General features: G+C 35.5%; 1 protein-coding gene across 3 annotated transcripts in view; it reads left to right on the top strand.

Annotated features, from left to right (window-relative positions):
* Positions 1–19,004, top strand: part of CRY1 (cryptochrome circadian regulator 1) — a 39,009-nt gene extending 20,005 nt beyond the window's left edge. The window contains exons 2-14 of one of the 3 annotated variants that reach the window (XM_063447786.1): positions 2,526–2,634; positions 3,484–3,626; positions 3,890–4,074; positions 7,592–7,680; positions 9,148–9,288; positions 10,686–10,997; positions 12,602–12,753; positions 13,512–13,714; positions 14,069–14,164; positions 15,360–15,449; positions 15,615–15,683; positions 16,135–16,242; positions 17,350–19,004. In XM_063447786.1, coding sequence (XP_063303856.1) covers positions 2,526–2,634; positions 3,484–3,626; positions 3,890–4,074; positions 7,592–7,680; positions 9,148–9,288; positions 10,686–10,997; positions 12,602–12,753; positions 13,512–13,714; positions 14,069–14,164; positions 15,360–15,449; positions 15,615–15,683; positions 16,135–16,238 — 1,693 coding nt within the window. In that variant the 3' untranslated portion in view covers positions 16,239–16,242; positions 17,350–19,004. Of the gene's footprint in view, positions 1–2,525; positions 2,635–3,483; positions 3,627–3,889; positions 4,075–7,591; positions 7,681–9,147; positions 9,289–10,685; positions 10,998–12,601; positions 12,754–13,511; positions 13,715–14,068; positions 14,165–15,359; positions 15,450–15,614; positions 15,687–16,134; positions 16,243–17,349 lie in introns of all 3 variants that reach the window. The other 2 variants (XM_063447785.1, XM_063447787.1) reach the window with 2 other exon arrangements.
* Positions 19,005–19,604: the final 600 nt, after the last annotated feature.

Raw genomic sequence — 19,604 nt, 5'->3', positions numbered from 1 at the left:
CACTGCCAGGAGTCTTGTTTTTTTGGCCAAAGAGATTCAAGCTACAGTTAAATTATAACATATGGGCTCAACGTGGAAGAAGGTTTTTTTTAATTACAGCTCTTTACTATTGTAGCCCCCTCTTTTTCAAGTGAACGAAAGTAATTGGACAATGGACTCAAGCGGTTTCGTGGACAGGTGTTGGCTAGGCCTTCGTTATTTTTCATCAATATAGCAGGTAAAAGGTCTGGAGTTGATTCCAGGTGTGGCATTCTCATTTGGAATACTGCAAAAGCAATCCAGGAATTTATTAAGGCAAAGATATTGAATATTCTGTAATGGCCAAGTCAATCACCTGATCTCAACCCTATCAAGCATGCTTTTCACTTTAAGACAAAACAAACAATAACTGAAGACAGCGGCAGTAAAGGCCTGGTTAAGCATCACAAAGGAGGTAACCCATGTGTTCCAGACTCAACTCCTTGCGTTAAAGCTGAAAGTCTGAATTTCAATTGCATGTCCGTTTTTTCACTTTAAATTAATTTGGTGGCGAAACTTGTGGAGCCAAAATTATGAAAATGGTCTCCCTGTCCAAATATTTTCGGACCTAACTGTATTATCTTGACCAGAGGTAAATCTACCTCTTTTACAATCTACTAGATCAGATTAAAACAGACTATGGAGACATCTCTCATACAGATTTTTGAAGAGGTGATAACAAGCAGATCATTAAATCAGTGGTTTATCCAAATAAGGTACTGTTCTAATCCATAGTTCAGACAGAGCATAGTCATGCGATTAATAATCTGTACATGTTGTGCACTAGATTTTGACTCCGCAGACTGTGTGTTAAATGGGTTTGTAGGTCAGGATGTTTTTATATGCGATCTTGTTGGATCATATCTGATAAGCCTGTGTTATATATATTTATTTATTTTAACTTTCCCTTGATGTGGCCTACATTGCAAAGCAAAGGTTACCAGCTGGGGGTAAATCTGTCTATCATATTGCAGGCATGTCTTTACCCAAATGTTTGGTACCTTTCTCCAGGTTAGGAATTTCCAACACTGCAACTTTAAGCTTCTAGAAGTCAGTGGAACACAGGGCCTGTATGTACAATAAATCATATACTGTATTTAGTTGTTTTGAGAGCTGTTAATGGGTCTCTCAAGAAGCAGCTGAAGTTCTTTGAGTGAAGAGTGTTTCCTTTCATTTTGCGCTAATTGCAGATTTGAACAGAAATTGGCAAAATAGAGTCAGCGCTAGTTGTATCAAAAGAAAGAGAAAAAGGCAGCAATCCAAAATAAGGACTCCCTCACGTGTCCTTGGAAAAAAAAAAAGGCAGACAAAGGAATGGAACTGCGCCAATAAATAAATAAATTAAATTCCTGGTAGGGATAGTGATAATACAATAGAGTCCAGTGTAGCGGAACTTGGATCCTAGATTGGTCTCTGGACTTGTAGGGTTCTGCTCCTTACAGCTAACGATTGTATAGAAGAGTGCGATGAATGATGAGAAGGGTAGTCCAAGAGATAATGTAAATAGAAGAGATCTTACTCACTTTTTGTAGAGCTTAAACCAGCTCTGGTGTGAATAGCTTGCAGCGGTATGATCCCCGCTTATGGGATATGCGGTGAGTATCCTCTTCGGTACAGTAACAGACATCCAATGGGAAGATAAAACGAAAACAATAATGGTGCAGTATGTTCCAAAATCTGATAAAAAGTATTAAAATATAGTAGAACCACTCACATTTGATAGAGCTTATACTAGCTCTAGTGTAGTAGGCATACAGCGGTATGATCCCTGCCTCTGGGATATATGGTGTGCGTCCTTGGAGATGGCAACAGGAACTCGGAGAGAAGATAATAAAACCGCAATAGTGCTCTCAGTAAAACTATTTCTGGTATATAAAATATAATAAAATATACTCCCAATATATAGGGCAGACAATTGTGTTGGAGACACAAAGGAACTGTTGGATACCGTTCCTTTAGAAAGGGACATTCTCTGTTCTCACACAGATATGCTGCCTTCATTGGCATCAGAGCATCATATACTCTCCCAGCAAGTGTGAGGAACACCATATGGGTGTAATGGGGAGGATTTGATAGATGAAGAGAGGCGAATATTTAAAGCGTATTGCGTTTAAATTTTGCTGGCATAATGTATAGATTGAATGTAATGCACTTTAAAACTAGACTAACTTTTGTGTGCCACAGGAGTTACACTTCAAATACTTCTCTAGTCCATCTCCAAAAGAAAGCCGCTACTTTCCCTGAAGTCATAAATACAGCTGACTTGTGTTGTCAGGTGTATGTATGCAGGGCAATCTCTGCAACTGAAAGTTATATTTTCTCTTAGAAGCCTCTGCTTTGAACTACAGATCATGAAATAGAAAAGAAAAATAAGATGAGATATATTACATGTTTTAGAGTTACACAATACAACTTTCTCTTTACTATTGTGGTTTTTTTTTGGTTTTTTGTTTTTTATTCACCTCTTAGTCTCTCCACTCATTTGTGTTTGCAATTTTTTTATTTAGATTTCTGCTGCAGTGTCTAGAAGATCTTGATGCCAATTTGCGGAAATTGAACTCCCGTTTGTTTGTGATCCGTGGGCAACCTGCTGATGTCTTTCCTCGACTCTTTAAAGTATGTTTTTCAGTCCTTTTTAATTCCCATTAATTGACTTTTTGTTTTGTTTTTTCTTTAAAGTCCACAAATAAAATTAGTTTTCTATATTGTTTATCTTAAACAGATTAAGTGATCACGTCACTTCATCATGTGGTGTTTTGGTTTGTTTAATTTGAGCCTTGCTAATAGCCATTAAATTGAATGTTCTAAAGAAATTTTAAGTAGGTGCTCTATAAACAGCATAATATTTCCCAAGGCTAATATCTAAAGCTTGTCACTCGAGATTTTTTTAATTTTAATAATTCTATTTGTTCAAAGGACTAAAGTGGTACTAACACCAAATAATATCAAAGATTGGGGGCCCTTGCTTAGAGCCGTGGATAACGACAGGGCAATTTGCTAAATTAATTTTTACAAATTGAATCTGGATGGAAAGCGTGAGGCAAAAATAGAAATTTGCTAGAGTTAGAAATTTGCTAGAGTTAGAACATGGGTATTTTGTTCCAATTTTACCATTTGGATATATTTTTATTTTTTATTTTATTTTTGGATAAAAGTTTAGTTAATTACCTTGTGTAGTCTCTCCCTTTGTTAGTGTTTGCTGGTTGCATGCGATGTGTGTATGCATTGACCTTGTGTGTTGGCTATATGTAATGTTTGTGTGCTGCCTGTATGTTATATGCAATAAAGTAACAAGTAAAACTTACACTGCAAACATGAAGGGTGCATGGCACACTACTAACCAAGGGCAAAATTCTACTTATCAGGGCTAAATTTTCACTCGCCAATGGCTTATATAGGTTTATATGCATGTATGTGTGTCTTACTTGTATGTTTCACAAATATGTCCTTGTCTCTTAAATGCAGGAATGGAAGATTTCTAAATTGTCAATTGAATATGACTCTGAACCATTTGGAAAAGAGCGAGATGCAGCAATCAAGAAGCTTGCCAGTGAGGCAGGTGTGGAGGTCATTGTACGCATATCACATACATTATATGATCTTGACAAGTAAGTCTTCTCAGTCCGCATTGTTCTTGACTTGATCAATTTCTTGTTTTTTGTTGGAGGATCCAAAAGTTTCATAAGCTAAACATTGCATTTGCGAGAGATGAAATGTACTTATTTTTACTTCAGAAAAATGACCACCTCTCTTAATCACACATCATCTTTGTAGATAATTAATGCTTGTTTCTCGTGTGTGTTTTTTTGTTTGTTTGTTTGTTTTTGTTTTGTTTTTTTATCTAATTTTTTGTGCTTGTTTTTTTCCGCAGGATCATAGAGTTGAATGGAGGACAGCCACCTTTGACTTATAAGAGATTCCAGACTTTAATCAGTAAGATGGAGCCACTTGAGACTCCAGTAGAAACCATTACAGGGGAAGTAATGGAAAGCTGCACAACACCTGTGTCTGATGATCATGATGAGAAATATGGTGTTCCTTCACTGGAAGAACTAGGTATATTATTCTATATTGGTAACTAATTTGAACATTTTCAGTCTCTGATTTACTAGAGAAGAAAAATTACAAATTGTACACACTTGTACAGGGACATAGTAGATTTTACTGTGAATTAGTGTTTTGTCTCGATAAGCAAGGACTGTTTGTTTTCTCCTATTAAATTGTTTTAAATTCAAATTTAGCATGATTATTTAAACTAAAAAGGTACAACTTAACCACATGTCAATTTGACTACTCTGGAGCACTCTGCAATATCCCCCTTCACAGTGAAAATGTTGTTTGTCCGGATCAATTGGTCAAGGGGGGAAAAAAGCAAACACATTTTACTTATTATTTTATTTTATTTTTTTTACTTCAGATGAACCAAATTGTATCCATATGGTGTTTCAGACAAATCAAAACTTTCAGGAAGTGTGTAGATTAACCATCTGATATTTGTCCAGTGATTGCTAGTCATCCATCACAATAAAATAAACAAAGCCTATGGGAATCAATATGAAATCCATATTTTAAGGAAGGTATAAACCTCCCTTATGCTTTATCCTCCCACCCTCCATGCTTTGGTTGGGCTATGTATATTAAATTGTAGTGGGGTTGCCTAAGGGCAGGGTGCTGTCATCACACCCCCTCTCCTGGTTAATTTTTAGCACCCACATTTTGTTCATGCGTGGAGACTGGAGGGACTCTAGAACACTTCCATTTTTTTAATTTAATTTTTATTTGTCCACAATAGGGGTTACGGGGAGAGGCACAGGGAGATTCCAATACCCAATTGGCCCCATGGGCTTTTAAAAAAAAACCTTTTTTTATTTGTATTGAATTTTAATGTGGTGGCTAGCTTGCAAGGCTTGGCAAGACATCGCAAGATTAACTCCTGCATTGCTGGTTTTAGTTTTTTAAACGGTCTTCTGACTGCTAGTGCTGTAATTTGGCATATAGTTGTGATTTTAACTCTTTGACGGCAGTTGCATGTCCTCAAGACATGCTCAAGATTGATATTTTCTTTGCTATGTAGGAGTACAACCATTTTTTATTATATTCATATTTACAATGGAGTTTTAAGTCCCCTCACTTTGTTTTGTTTTTTTTTCCCTTCATATATATTTTATTTGTGTTTGTTTTTTGCGGCATGCTTCTTCTGTGATATTGTGTACATAAAGGTATATTATGGGAATTAGTATTTTCTTTAAACTTTTAACATACCTGCAGTTCAGTGTAATAGTAAATGTAAACACCACTCTTATTAGTTATAAGGTTTTAATTGAAAATGATCGATGGCTAACCATTAGAACTGCAGTTGTGAACTCCATTGTCCATGATGCAGAAACTCCATTTAAGGACACACCTGTTCACACCTTGTAGCCTAGTCCTTTTTATGTTTTATGTCCCAGAGCCGCTTCAGTTTGCCTTTTCCTACATTAAAGCACTGTTTTGAGTGCTTGATATCATACTCGTGTGAATATTGGACTATTCACAGAATATACAAAGTTAAATATATGGTTAGTGGCACATACTATCCACTTAGCCCCACATGTGGGAAATATATGTAATGCAAATTCTAATTATATAAATAAACTAGAAAATGCAAACACACGTACAGATTTAATGTCTGAATATTCCTAGTTTATTTTTCCCTCAAGTAATTTTTGGGGATTTTTTATTTTATTTATTTTTTTACTAGCCTATTTATTAGGAGTAAACTGATAAATTCGCAATATTTTTTTAAAATATTTACAATGGCACAATAATGCAGTTTTATGCACCTTAACTGAATATACATATGAACATATTTAACATTAGAGGTTAGGAATGAAGATGTATGAATTACAATTGATATTTTAATAAACTGTTTAACTCTTTGGTGCCACATTTACCAGCAATGGGATGCATGTTCGAAAAATCTCACTCCCGCTTTTGAGTTAATTAAAAACTCATGTAATTTTTATTTATTTTTTTCAATTCTAAATTAAGGTTAGATTATTTAGCCTAAATTGACTTTAACAAAAAAGTAAGTCAGAGTGGCAATGCAAAATTAAATTAAATGGAAAAGAAAGGAGAAAAATAACAATATAAAAAAATGGTACAGTTGAAAATGTATTCATGTATCAGTATGGAGGCATTTTCTTGAATTGAAAGATGAGAGATTTGCAGTTTCTATATGTGCAAACCATTTTAATACATTTTTCAATTGTTTCCTGGTAGAAATACAGCAAGGTACCTGAATCTGGAGCTTTTGGGTTCTCAACGACCTAAAATCTACTCATTTCATTTGTGTTTTTTTTTTTTTTTTTTTTTTTTTTTTTTTTTTTTAAATAAATGCTGAAATATTTAATAAATTCTCCAGTGAAGAAAATGTCTGCAAGCTAAAAGAACTGATTTTTATTTTCTAATCCAGTTTTTTTTGCCAGGATCTCCATTAGACAGGTTGCTCTTATGCCCTTAGGCTGCAGTCTGCCAACTTTTGGGTTACTTTGTAGCTTCAAGACATCAGAAACGTGAAAAAGGTGGTTGCATCACTTTCCGCTGGTGACAGCGTTCTGGTGATGTCAACTGCTCCAAACGTGGTCGGAGGAAAATAACACCGAAAACCCAGTGAGAAGGCGGCACAGGTGGGGTTATGTTTCTAAAGATTTGCCACATTTGGCAGGGCATAGCCTATATGTCTACATATTGCCTAAAATCATACAGCAAAGTGGACCTATGGGTTAAGCTCAGAGAGCAGTGAAGGGCTCTAAAAAGTTTATCTAACTTGTGTTATGTTTTCTACCAAACAAAACCAAATTCTTAACATAAAAGATGTGAGTAAAGTCTCATCTTAACCCTATTCAGGACTGGCATCATATGAACTTAAAATAATGGTCCCCAAACTTGCAGACTGTATCATAAGAAATATTGCAATAAATAAAGATTATAAATAAAAAGTTGCTAAATGAGCCTAACTAATTATTTAAGAAAAAGGTTGTAATTCATTTAACCTCCATTTCCACTCTGATTAATAGTGGGACATTAAAGACCTAAAGAACAGGAATGGCGCTTTCAACTTTAAGTCCTGAATAGAGTTAACTTTAATTGATTTTTTTTTTTTTTTTTTTTTTTGGTGTGTGTAATTTTACTTTTATTTTGTCTGTCATGAGTTCATTTATTAGATTTGGAGTAGATGCTTTGTACATCTTTTGTTAAAGAAAAACAATCTTACAGATAAATAAAAATAACCAAAACAACCAATCCTTTCACACCAGGAGTCAGATTTTGTCGGCGTGTGTCCCTTTGCCAGAAATGGAGCTTTGACCGATAACCCCAAGGAGTTAACGTATGAATTGACCAGAATCTGGACTAGTTCATGATCTGTTTAAGAACTGTTCATATGCATCATGTATTCATGCTGTGTTGTAAATGTTTATATAAATATATATGTGTGTGTGTATATATATATATATATATATATATATATATATAATTTATTAATTTTATTTTTTTTAAATGTTTTTTTTTTTTTTTTTTTTAAATCCTTTAGGTTTTGACACAGAAGGATTGCCATCTGCTGTGTGGCCTGGTGGAGAGACTGAAGCTCTTACTCGTTTAGAGAGACACTTGGAAAGAAAGGTAAACTTTTTTTTTTTTAATGAAGTTAATTCTTCAAAGCTTGACAGAATCTAGAAGCCATGGAGACATTAGCCCATCTCACATAAATTTCTTTGTATCTTTGTTTCCCCACTTAAAGGACAACTGTTGCCTCAAAACTATTTCTATATAATAATGCTTTTTTTCAAGTTTTGAAGAGGTGTTTCCTTTTTATGACACCTCCAAGCTATTTTAATATTCTAATCCATTCATCAAGTTTTGGAATCAAAGAGAATGTTGGTTGTCAAACACTGTACAACCCAAGGTGCATGTATATGGCTGAAGGACCCTCTCCTCTATCGGGATGATTCATTCTGCAGTTTGTTTGTTTGTTTTTTTCTTTTTTTTTTCTTTTATTAGATATACTACATTTTAAAAATATCTATTTCCTTTCAAAACATGTTGAATAGATTGTTATATTAAAATTTGAGGTGACCGTTTTCATTTAAATGAGAACTGCGAACACATTGAAAGTCACCATTGAAAATCACCTGTAACTTGTGTTAAACTTTTTTATACAATGCTCAGTTTCCTTTGAATTTTGTATTGGAAATGTATTAAATTATTTTACAATTCATTTTTAATCCAGTCACAAATCAAATAAGGAGAAATACAAACATTGTTTAATTTCTCCTATATTGTTAATAGGGAAACGTTTCTCCTTTTCCTAATATGTTACGAAAACTAGAGTGCTCAGGATAAAATGGATTCTGACACAAGAAGCTATATCTATTTATACTTACTGAATTTTATTTTTGCTGACTGAGCCACTTAAAGGGACACTATAGTCACCAGAACAACTACAGCTTAATGTAGTTCTGGTGTTTACTGCCTGTCACTGCAGGCATTTTTATGGAAACACTACCTTTTCATTTCTGCTTAGCGACTTCTTTAGTAACAGTTACTCAGATGGCCACTAGAGGTGCTTCCTGGGTCAGTGATGCACATTGTGCACCATTGACAGTCAGCGTCTCCACATTCTGCATGGAGGTGCTAAGTGTTCCTCGTAGAGATACATTGATTCAGTGCATCTCTAAGGAGATGCTGCTTGGCGCAGCACTGTGTTTTGCAGCACATGTGCATTAACCTCCTGGATTGACTGAGATCGTCAATCATTTTGATGACCTTCACCATAAAGGCAGAGTGGGGGCGGGCCAGCTGCGACAGACATGCACGGCACTGAAATAAAGGTGAGTAAAATCACCTTTCCCTTAGATGACAGGGGGGGCCGGAGACCTAAACATCACTTCTACAGCTATAGTGACAGGAATACATGTTTGTATTTTTGTCACTGTAGTGTATCGTTAAGCCTGTTTTTGTTTATCGTAATGTAAGTCAGATTTAATTGTGTTTGTGGTGAGATATATATATATAATTTTTTTTTTTTTTTCCTTGAATGTATTCCCAGTAATAATGTGTTTCCTAAATGGCTGCATTTGTCTGTTCTAGGCTTGGGTGGCCAATTTTGAAAGGCCTCGTATGAATGCAAATTCTCTTCTTGCGAGTACTACTGGTCTTAGTCCTTACCTGCGGTTTGGCTGTCTGTCCTGTCGTCTGTTCTACTTCAAATTAACAGATTTATACAAAAAGGTAATGTTTACAGGAACTTTAATTGTTTTACTTTCTTTTTTTATTTTTTTATTATAAGTATCCCTGCCCAGGTCAAAATTTGTATAGGTTAAAAAAATAGATCTTTGAGTTGGAACCATTATTGATTAGTTTGTAACAAACCCTGTTTATATAAGGCACATAATTCATCCCTCCTTATCCCTTGCCTGCCTGAGAATCCACAGTACTACAGATGGTTTGAGAGCTACCTGTTGGTTTGAATATAGTCTGTTCGAAGGCCAAATTTTTTTTTTTATTTTTTTTATAAAAAAAATAAAGCTGGCACATAGTCAATGATGTCCTGGATTTAGAGGGTGAATGGACAATTGCTGAATATTTTTACCTTTAAAGGACCACTCTAGTGCCAGGAAAACATACTCGTTTTCCTGGCACTAGAGTGCCCTGAGGGTGCCCCCACCCTCATGGCCCCCTTCCCACCCGGCTCTGGAAAGGGGAAAGGGGTTAAATCTTACCTTTTTCCAGCGCTGGGCGGAGAGATCTCCTCCTGCTCTCCTCCTCTTCTCCTCCCCGTCGGCTGAATGCGCACGCGCGGCAAGAGCTGCGCGCGCATTCAGCCGGTCACATAGGAAAGCATTCATAATGCTTTCCTATGGACGCTGGCGTGCTCTCACTGTGAAAATCACAGTGAGAAGCACGCAAGCGCCTCTAGCGGCCGTCAATGATACAGCCACTAGAGGACATAGGGGGAAGGCTTAACCCATTCATAAACATAGCAGTTTCTCTGAAACTGCTATGTTTATGAAAAAATGGGTTAACCCTAGAAGGACCTGGCACCCAGACCACCTCATTAAGCTGAAGTGGTCTGGGTGCCTAGAGTGGTCCTTTAATAATGGGGCATAGGAAGTTCTTTCTTTCCACAGAAATCCTAGCTACCTGTTGCTGTGAGCCTGTGCTCACAAAATTCGTATAGGTTTCTTTGCAATATACTGTCACAAGGCATCTTATTTAATGTAAATAATTTCATCTGCTTTCAATAATTAGCTCATGTAGTTGTTAACTTAGGGCATGAGGTGTCCCTCACTGTTAACTTGTATAACTTGTATCACTGCATGCTTATTAAAATCCATAGGCAAGCACATATTTGACATTATAATATTTCATATGCATGATCATAAATTCTCGTATAGAAAAATTTGGGAAGTCCGGAAGTGACTGAGCAATCACTGCTAGTTCCTGGTGTTGGTACAATAGAGAAGGCTAAACGGATTTCCTTTTGCAGGTTTTTCTCAAGGAATATCTAACGGAAGTTTATGTGATGATGACTGCTTGTTTTTCCATAATGATGATGACTGCTTGTTTTTCCATAAAATAATAGTTTGTTTGGGTTTTTCTTTTTTTTTTTTTTCTGTTTTCATTAGGTAAAGAAAAATAGCTCGCCTCCCCTCTCTCTGTATGGACAACTTCTGTGGCGTGAATTTTTCTACACTGCAGCGACAAATAACCCACGCTTTGATAAAATGGAGGGAAACCCCATATGTGTTCAGATTCCTTGGGATAGAAATGCAGAGGCGCTTGCCAAGTGGGCTGAGGGACGGACTGGTTTTCCCTGGATTGATGCCATCATGACACAACTTCGGCAAGAAGGTTGGATTCATCATCTGGCACGGCATGCTGTGGCCTGCTTTCTCACTAGAGGAGACTTGTGGATTAGCTGGGAAGAGGGAATGAAGGTAATTTATAGTTTGTTTCCCATCATGAATTGTTATTAACGGAGGGTAACCTACACGTCTAGTGGAACATATTGAAAATGTAGTTGACTTATATCCATTTTAATTTTTTTTTTTTATATATAAATCATTTTACATTTATAACAGTCTAATAACTGACAAATAAAATGAAATTACTTGTTACATTGTTTTCCAATTTCCAAACAGTTGAATATTACTACTACTACTAATGATAATTCAAGAGAACGTAAAAAAAAGAGTATCCCCTATGCGTGTGCTAACAAATTGTATTATGTATTTCCCATTAAGTGACCGTTATTTGCTAAAGTGAAGGTTTAAGATCAAAATAGCCAAACTGGAAAAACTCTGTCATCTATGCTTTCACGTCAGCCACTCTGGCCTTAAATTTAAAATTAACTGAATTTAGTTTAAATTCTCCCTTTATTAAATAACCTGCAAGTCTTCTATGGTTTCCCTACAAATATGATGCAACTTTGGTAAAATTGTATGTACATTTTTATTTTATATGCTGCAGAATCTCAACATGGAGTTAATTCACTAAACACTGAATGGTAGTGAATTGAAAAACCAAATTGTAAATCTTAGTTTGTAACATTCTCCAGCCTGGCAAATGTAGCCTAACTGTTGCTATTTGGTTTTCAGTTCACTGCAATTTAATGAATACACTTCTTTTATAATACTTGTTGCTCTTATTGTGTGGTTTTGTTGTTGTTTTTAGTCGTAGTAGTAGTTGCACAGGATCCAGTTTGGAAAACTTTTCAACATTTCCTGTTTTCATTGAACCCATCAATTTTATGACAACTGCATTAAAAAGTGACTGTTACTGCTGTACTCTTGTTTAATTTAATTTTCTATTCTGAAAACCACAGCCACATAATGCACATGTACTCTATCAATAGAGAATATGCTGGCTGACCGCTTTTGGTTTTGTACACCAGATGCATATTTTCTAGTGCTTTCTAATAAATGAGAATTAGAACCAAAATATGATTGAATGGTTGTCCATTTTACATATAAACGTGTGTGGTGATTTTCAAACATACAATTTAACCCAGTTAATCAAAAGTGGGCAGCTTGCTTAAACTACATGTTGACTTGGAAATCATGCCTTTCTCTGGTGTAAAAGGATGCGGTCTACAAAAAATGACATCAAGAAACGAGAATTAAAATGTAATGTAGCATTTATTTGAAGGTCCATGGATTAAAAATAAAACTAAAGCAAAAAAAATTACAATTTGACACCGGTGAAAGAGGTTACTCATTTGTGCACCACTGGCTCTTACAGATTCTTTGAGACTTGTCATTTTTTTGAACTTGAACCACATGCAGAATTTGGGCAAGAATAGCTGATTTGGAAAAATGCCAGCGTAGTCACATTTTAGCCTTTGTGTTTATTATTATTTTATTATTGGTATTATTATTGTTATTGTAAATGTGGTGGGGTGGGGGGGGTTATTCCCTCTTTTTTTATGGCAAAAACTAAATTATCCACAATGATTGTGACATTGCCTGAAACATAAAATCATGAAGTTAAAAAACAAAAGTAAATCCATTCCAATTTTTATTTATTTATTTCTTTTGGACAGGTATTTGAAGAGCTGTTGCTAGATGCTGATTGGAGTGTTAATGCCGGAAGTTGGATGTGGTTATCTTGTAGCTCATTTTTCCAGCAATTTTTTCACTGTTACTGTCCTGTTGGGTTTGGAAGAAGGACTGATCCTAATGGAGATTATATCAGGTAATTTAGCATGCCGTACTAGGTCTAGTCCATTGTGATCTGATCTTACAAGTCTTATAAATTCTCCCAGGTTTTGCTTTTTAACAAATAATTTGCTGCTGGGGGCTTGAGTTTAGCATTGAAACATAAAAACATTAAAAACTGTTTAGTGCTGAATGCAATGATGGCACAAGCGTACTCCCGATACTATAACCAGTTTGATGAATTGGAGCAGATACAATACCTACAGTATCCCTTTAAATTGTGCTTGGTTTCTGACTACACACAATTTGGTATATTGAAGTATTCTTAATACCTGGTATACTGAGCATAACACCGTTATCACCATTTAATATTTGTAAAATATAAGTGGAAGTGTTGCACTTCAAGTTTATTAACTTATATAATATTCAATAGTGATGAGCATTTCTGATGTAATCAGCCTTGTTGTGTATTGATATTGGTATGTATGCGTGTAATGCACGTGCATGTATTTGTATGTGAATCCAGATGTAATGTGTGAGTAGCTTGGTATGCCTGTATTCCTGCCATATGTAGTATGCGTACCCATGTACAATATTGTAGGCTCACACTTCAGGCAATATGCATTAAATTGGATCCATGTCAGATGTTAAATTGCTGCAGTGCTGGATTCTTATTGTGGCTTTTGTGTACCAGCATTGCATTCCGCTGCTCCAGGGACCAGTCTTAATGAGAATTACTCTATTTTATTTATTTTGTCTTACTTCTTTTCATGGTCTTTCCTTCCTATGTAAAAGACGTTACTTGCCAATTCTGAAAGGATTTCCTCCAAAGTATATCTACGACCCATGGAATGCGCCAGAGGCGGTCCAGAAGGTTGCAAAGTGCATAATTGGTGTTAATTATCCAAAACCCATGGTAAACCATGCTGAAGCAAGTCGTCTGAATATTGAAAGGATGAAGCAAATTTATCAGCAGCTTTCGCGATATAGGGGACTAGGTACGTTTTTTTTTGTTTGTTTTTAAATGTTACTTTACATAGCAGTGCTTAAATGGTTTAATGCAGTAGTAACAATGTTTATATGAAGTCCATGATACTTTGCCGTCATGTAGTTTTAAGGACAGCACTGGGTGTATTTTTCAAAGAGTTAAGCAGTGCTATACCATTCTTGGCACATGGGAACATTGATTCCTGTTTTTATTGAAATATATTTCTCTCCTTCTACTCCAACTTTTCATCACAGTATTCTCTCATTGTGATACATGATGGTATTCAAATCTAAAAACCTAGTCTTTAAGACATCAATAAAGTCTAGAAATCAATTGCAATACTATAAACAACTTTGTTTTTCAGGTCTCCTTGCATCAGTGCCTTCTAACCCAAATGGAAATGGTGGATTAATGAGCTATTCTCCTGGAGAAAGTATTCCTGGCTGCAACAATAATGGAGGTAGTTATTTAAAATTGTATGGCTCATTAAGCCTCCAGTTGGAGGTGGTAGCTTTTTTTTTTTTTTTTTTTTAAATATGCGTATTAATTCCAGAGTAACACAATGAGGGATTGTTGACACGTATTACAGAGTACTTTTCTTATGTTAAAGGATTTTGTTTCCCCAATTATTAGAACTTTTGAGTGTACTAATTTGTTGAGCTTACCAATCAGCCCACAAATGTGTGCATAGAAAGGTATTAACTTCAAGGGACATTTCAGGCAGGCTCGGTCTGGAGTTTTACATTGACCCTTTTCACTAAACATATTCTGTATTGCAAGTATTCTGGGTGGTACAAACTAGGCTTGTAAATATGAGTGATATTACCAAGTGCATTTAAAGGTAGTTGCTCCATTAAAACAATATTTAAGGAGGTACAAGCTAACTTTAGGAAGGTAGATGATTCTATCCCTTTTGGCAATTTTGCTGAATGCTTTTTATGGCGAGCATTCAGCATTTCTATGAGGAGTGTGGAGACATCGAACATCGGTCCTGCAAAGATTAAAGGACCACGCCAGGAAGCACATCTAGCATGTCTGAGTGACAGCCACTAGAATTGTCCCAATGAATCAATGAAAAGTCTGCCTTTTTTGTTCACATTACTGAAGCTGCAGGCACTGTCTCTTTGTATCAGAGCCATCATGGTAAGGCGGCACTGTCTCCTTCAGGAGACATCGTTGATGAAGGCTCGGACGGGTGGCAGTTAAGGGGAAATGGCACCGCCGTTTTTCTCTGCTTGTTACTCTTCAACTCCTGGTGCTTCAGCGCCAGGAGTCAACACATACGTGTGAGTGCAGCATTGAGGTCTACAGAGTATCCTCCAAAGACAGTCAATTCCCTGCAGCCATAACTGATGGGGATAGACACTTTGACTCCACCCAGAGTCTAAGAAAGTTAGGTGGAGGAGAAATACATTGACATAGTAGTTTTCCTGGTCTCTGTATATCTCTTGGGTTAGCATTTCAGTGAAATTATAGCACTGCATAATGAGTATTTCATAAAGATTCTATTTTTAAGAAATACAATATCTTTTCAGGGGGTGCTGACAGTGTTGCTTTAAGGTGTTTCGGTTCTGGTGTCAAGTGTCCCTTTGATGAAACTGAATGCTGTACAAAACAATTGAAACTAACTGTGTTTTTGTTTATTATAATAAAAGTATCTCAAAGTGGAGGAAACATGGGCGGTTCTGCTAGTACTCCCAGTACCAGTCAAGGAGACTCCCATCCTGGAACAGTAGGCATTCAAGGTACTGCAAATCATAGTTATTTTGCTAGTAGTGCTCTAAAGTCTTTAGGGGGGGTTTAAATATGTAAATTTCATTCCTTTTTCAGAACTCTGAAAAAAAAAAAAACTAATTCACTGTAAATGTTGAAATAGAAGTTAATTTTTATTTTTATTTTTTTTCTTCTAGGTTACTGGCAAGGGAGCAGTATTCTGCATTATAACCATGGAGATAGCCAGCAGTCTTATTTAATGCAAGGTAGTTAAATTTTATGCTAATACTATAATCTGTCTCCCACAGCTTGTGCTTGTAGTGAAGATGAGTTAACGTCACGTGTAAAATAGAAAGGTTTTTACATTATATACAATCCTGTATTCGTTCTGTGTATTTTTCTTTAAATGTTACTCACAGTAAATAAAAGTGAAAAACCAGCATTGAAGGGGGGGGTGGGGGGATTCAAAACATGCAACTTAGACAAAATAGCATCCCCATAGTTTGTAATGTTTGCCCAAATGGGCTAAAACAAGGTCACTTCATAAATGTTCATCCTGCAGAGTTATTGGAGCCAACATGTAGTCAGTACTTGCATTTGCCATAATGGCAAACTTAATCACAGATTTCAGATATTACACACTTGAATTTAAAGTTGGGTACAATTTCAGGTTTTGAGAGTCACTAGAATTTGTTTTTGTTCCTCAACCACCAATAGGAAGGAACAATCTTAATTCTGTGGTGTCTTCTGGCAAAAGACACAGCCAAGAAGAAGAGACGCAAAGTGTTGGGCCAAAAGTCCAGCGCCAAAGTAGCCATTAACTTGGTAAGCTTATATCTTGTCATGTGTTTCAAATGTTAAAATGCAAGTCACATGACTGATTTAGCTTTGACTGATGAACAGTACCCTGCCTTTTGCACTCGTTAATATAATCTTTGATTTGTACTGGTGACTTTTTTTTTTTAATGATATTGACCGTTTACAAACATACATGTATACCAACAGGTATGAGGGCATTAACAGTTGTAGATTTTCAAAGTGCACTCACATTTATTGAATGCCAACACAACTATGAGATTGTCAATATTTCATTCTGCATGTTAGTCAGTATGTAGACTAAAACATTGATGATTGCATATGCACAGATGATGCAACAAATTTGAAAGGACTTTGAAAATCTATTCTGCTATACATGTGGGCAGAATTGAGAGGAGGGAGTTTGTGGTTAAATGTGTGGCTTTTCCTTTTCTCCATTTTCACTGTAAGACTATATAGCTGTAAACTGTCAGGGTATAAAAAAAAAAAATGTTTTAAAAAATTATGTATGGATATATGATATATATTTTATGTGTGTGAGATCGATATTTAAAACGGTTTGGATATTAGAGGACACAAGTATAATGGTCTCTAAACCTCCTTAAAATTCATCCTCCACTAGAAAGCCCCTCAGCCAAGCTGTGGTTTGCATGTAACCTATTTATTTACAGAGTTTAAAATAGTGCAACTTTACTTAAGTGTCTGTATTTGGACAGTATACTTTTGCAGACATGCAATCTAACTAAGGCCATTCATACTTTGACAAATTGATATTGCGAATGCTGAAGTGGAACATGACCATAATAAGCAATCCGGTATTGGTACCCAGTATATCCTCTGGTTTTATTAAATGCCTTTACACATAGAGAACTTCACCATGGGCATGCTGTACAGGTTATATTGCTTAAATAAAAAAATTGTTGTACTAAGATTAGCTCATAAGTAAAAAAAAAAAAATGTAAAAAATCAAATAACATAGCATGCCTTTTTTTGTGCTGTATTCAAAAACACTGCTACTTAAATTGACTGTTCTGACTTGCTATTTTTGCTAAGATAAGAAAATGTAAAAAAAAAAAATATTTTAATGGTGTTTTTGTTTGTTTTTTGTTTTTTCAGGTAGTGGAAAACGCAAAGAAAACTGAACTGTTCCTTTTTCCAGTATTGAATTTTTTTATTAATGTAAATACTTGTGTGCGTGTGTATATATAAAGAGGGAAAGCATTTTCTGAAACTCTTGTCGACTGTAAGCAAATCCGTTTGTGAAACCTTAATTTATCGCTACATTTATATGGTTTTTAACTTTTTAAATATTTTTCAGTAAGCATTGTTTGTACATATTACTTGTAAGTATTTCCTGACTCTTGCTTACCAACGTGTAAATATAAATATCCAAACTAGATAGACTGCTTAATATATTTTTGATAAAATCTGAATTGAAAGAGAGAATATAGCATTTTGTTGTAAAATTCATATAGTTTCAATTCAAGTTTTTTTTTTTTTTTGTTTTTGTGTTTTATGAAGCTGCAAGTCCTGTTCATCAAAATGTGACACACTTTCTGGTTTGTTAAAATATCTATAAACAAAGGCTTAAACGTGTCTTTATGGTAAAAAAAAAAAATGAGGTTAAAGTGCAGGACAAGCATCTCCTGGTTTCATCCCTTGGTGCCATCCCTAAATAACTAGTCACACTTTTTAAACTGACCTGATTCTCCCACATTCTCTGGACTGGTCGTCCAACCACCCACCCCTTCTCCAATAACATTAATACAAATTTACTTCTACATTAGTGACCCAGTTCTGCTTTTGTTTGAACAAAATGCATTGCATGAGAGCATCAAATGACACTCTCAGCCAAGGAATTCCATCTAAATAAGAGACAAAATGAAAATGTTTTGCAAAACGAGAAATTTAACTTGAGATGTTCCTAATGACGCCGGCCCACATGTTCTCCACAGGACCTAAGTTAGTGGCAAACATTTGGAAAACCGTTTGGCTGCTTACTGTAGGTCAGTACTATAACTGCTACAGCAGACTGTGATTAAGATCTAACCAAGCTTTACCCATCACCAGAGCCTTTTTGACATGCAATTGGCTAGAATGTGGTGGCTGGTTGGGTTATTGGTATTGTCAGAGCGCACGTGCACAAAAAAAGGGGCAATGAAGTAAGCTCTGATTCCCTTTACCAACATAAATCTTTTCTGGATTGTGTGGTTGTTTTTTGTTTTTTTTTGTGTGTGTTTTAATACCCCTTGATAGAAGTGTATGCTTATTACAGTCTGGAACTGCTCTTATTAAACTGGGGAGAATAGGAATTTATTGGAGCACTATATTGCATGTGCTCTAGATTCTCCAGCATTGAATAAATCTTCTGGTTTTTTTCAGCTTTATTTAAAATGGGTATATGCAATCTCCAGTTGATGATAAACTGCAACAACCTCATGCTCCAGAGAATTAATGGTGATTAATTTTTCCATTTTTTTTTGTATCTAGACAACACAATTTTGATGACCAGGACACGCAAAGTCTATATATACGTTCTGTAAAATCTCATATTTGAGGAGGAGGAATGCTTTGTTTTAACCATTCCAGTACATAACTGTATTCATTATGAATGCCATAATAGGCTCTCCCCTCTAAAATACATAGGGATCATGAAGCATTGCTGTATATATTGCTTGCTTGCTATATGCTTTAATGTACCTGTTTTATCCTGTATGTACACACTTTGCCTTTTTTCAGTTTTTGAATAAAACCTAGAATTGTAAAACAAATATTTCTCTCTGGTATGCTTGTTACTTTTCCTTTACTGAAATTTAAAATATAAGATGGTGTTCATTAAAACATGACAACTATACATTTAAACCTGTTGATAAACATTACTCTATACAATACAGGGCTCTTCAGAAAGGCGGATCATATTGCCAAAACGCACGTTGAGCTTTTATGCCGATGCACTTTTATATTCACTATTCAGAATGGAGACCTGAGAAACATGACTTTTTTTTTTTTTTTTTTACCTCTATTGAACTTCTAAACTAGATACTAAGATTTAGATTTGGAATAGGGGGCTGCCTCGAAGCAGCAGGCAGGGAGATTTTGGTAGCTAGTTGGTATAAATGTGGTGGTTTACCTTTGTATGAAGTGGGTATTCCCTAATCTATATCTCAATCCTTCCTGTCTACCATATACCAGTAACCTGTGCCTGCTGCCTCTTTTTATAATTTTTTGCTATAAAGTTATGAATTATAGAAGGCATATCTTATATACTCTGTATGTAATATATTTTTGTGGTTCTCCATTATTAATAAAGCAACAGTTGTTTGATATTACCTTTGAATGATCTTTTAATTGGAGGTAATTTCAGTGAGGTC

This window comes from Pelobates fuscus, chromosome 3 (genome assembly GCF_036172605.1).
Source record: "Pelobates fuscus isolate aPelFus1 chromosome 3, aPelFus1.pri, whole genome shotgun sequence".
Lineage (NCBI taxonomy): Eukaryota > Metazoa > Chordata > Amphibia > Anura > Pelobatidae > Pelobates > Pelobates fuscus.
Note: the sequence above shows the minus strand (reverse complement) of the source record. Positions and strands in the feature narration are given on the sequence as shown.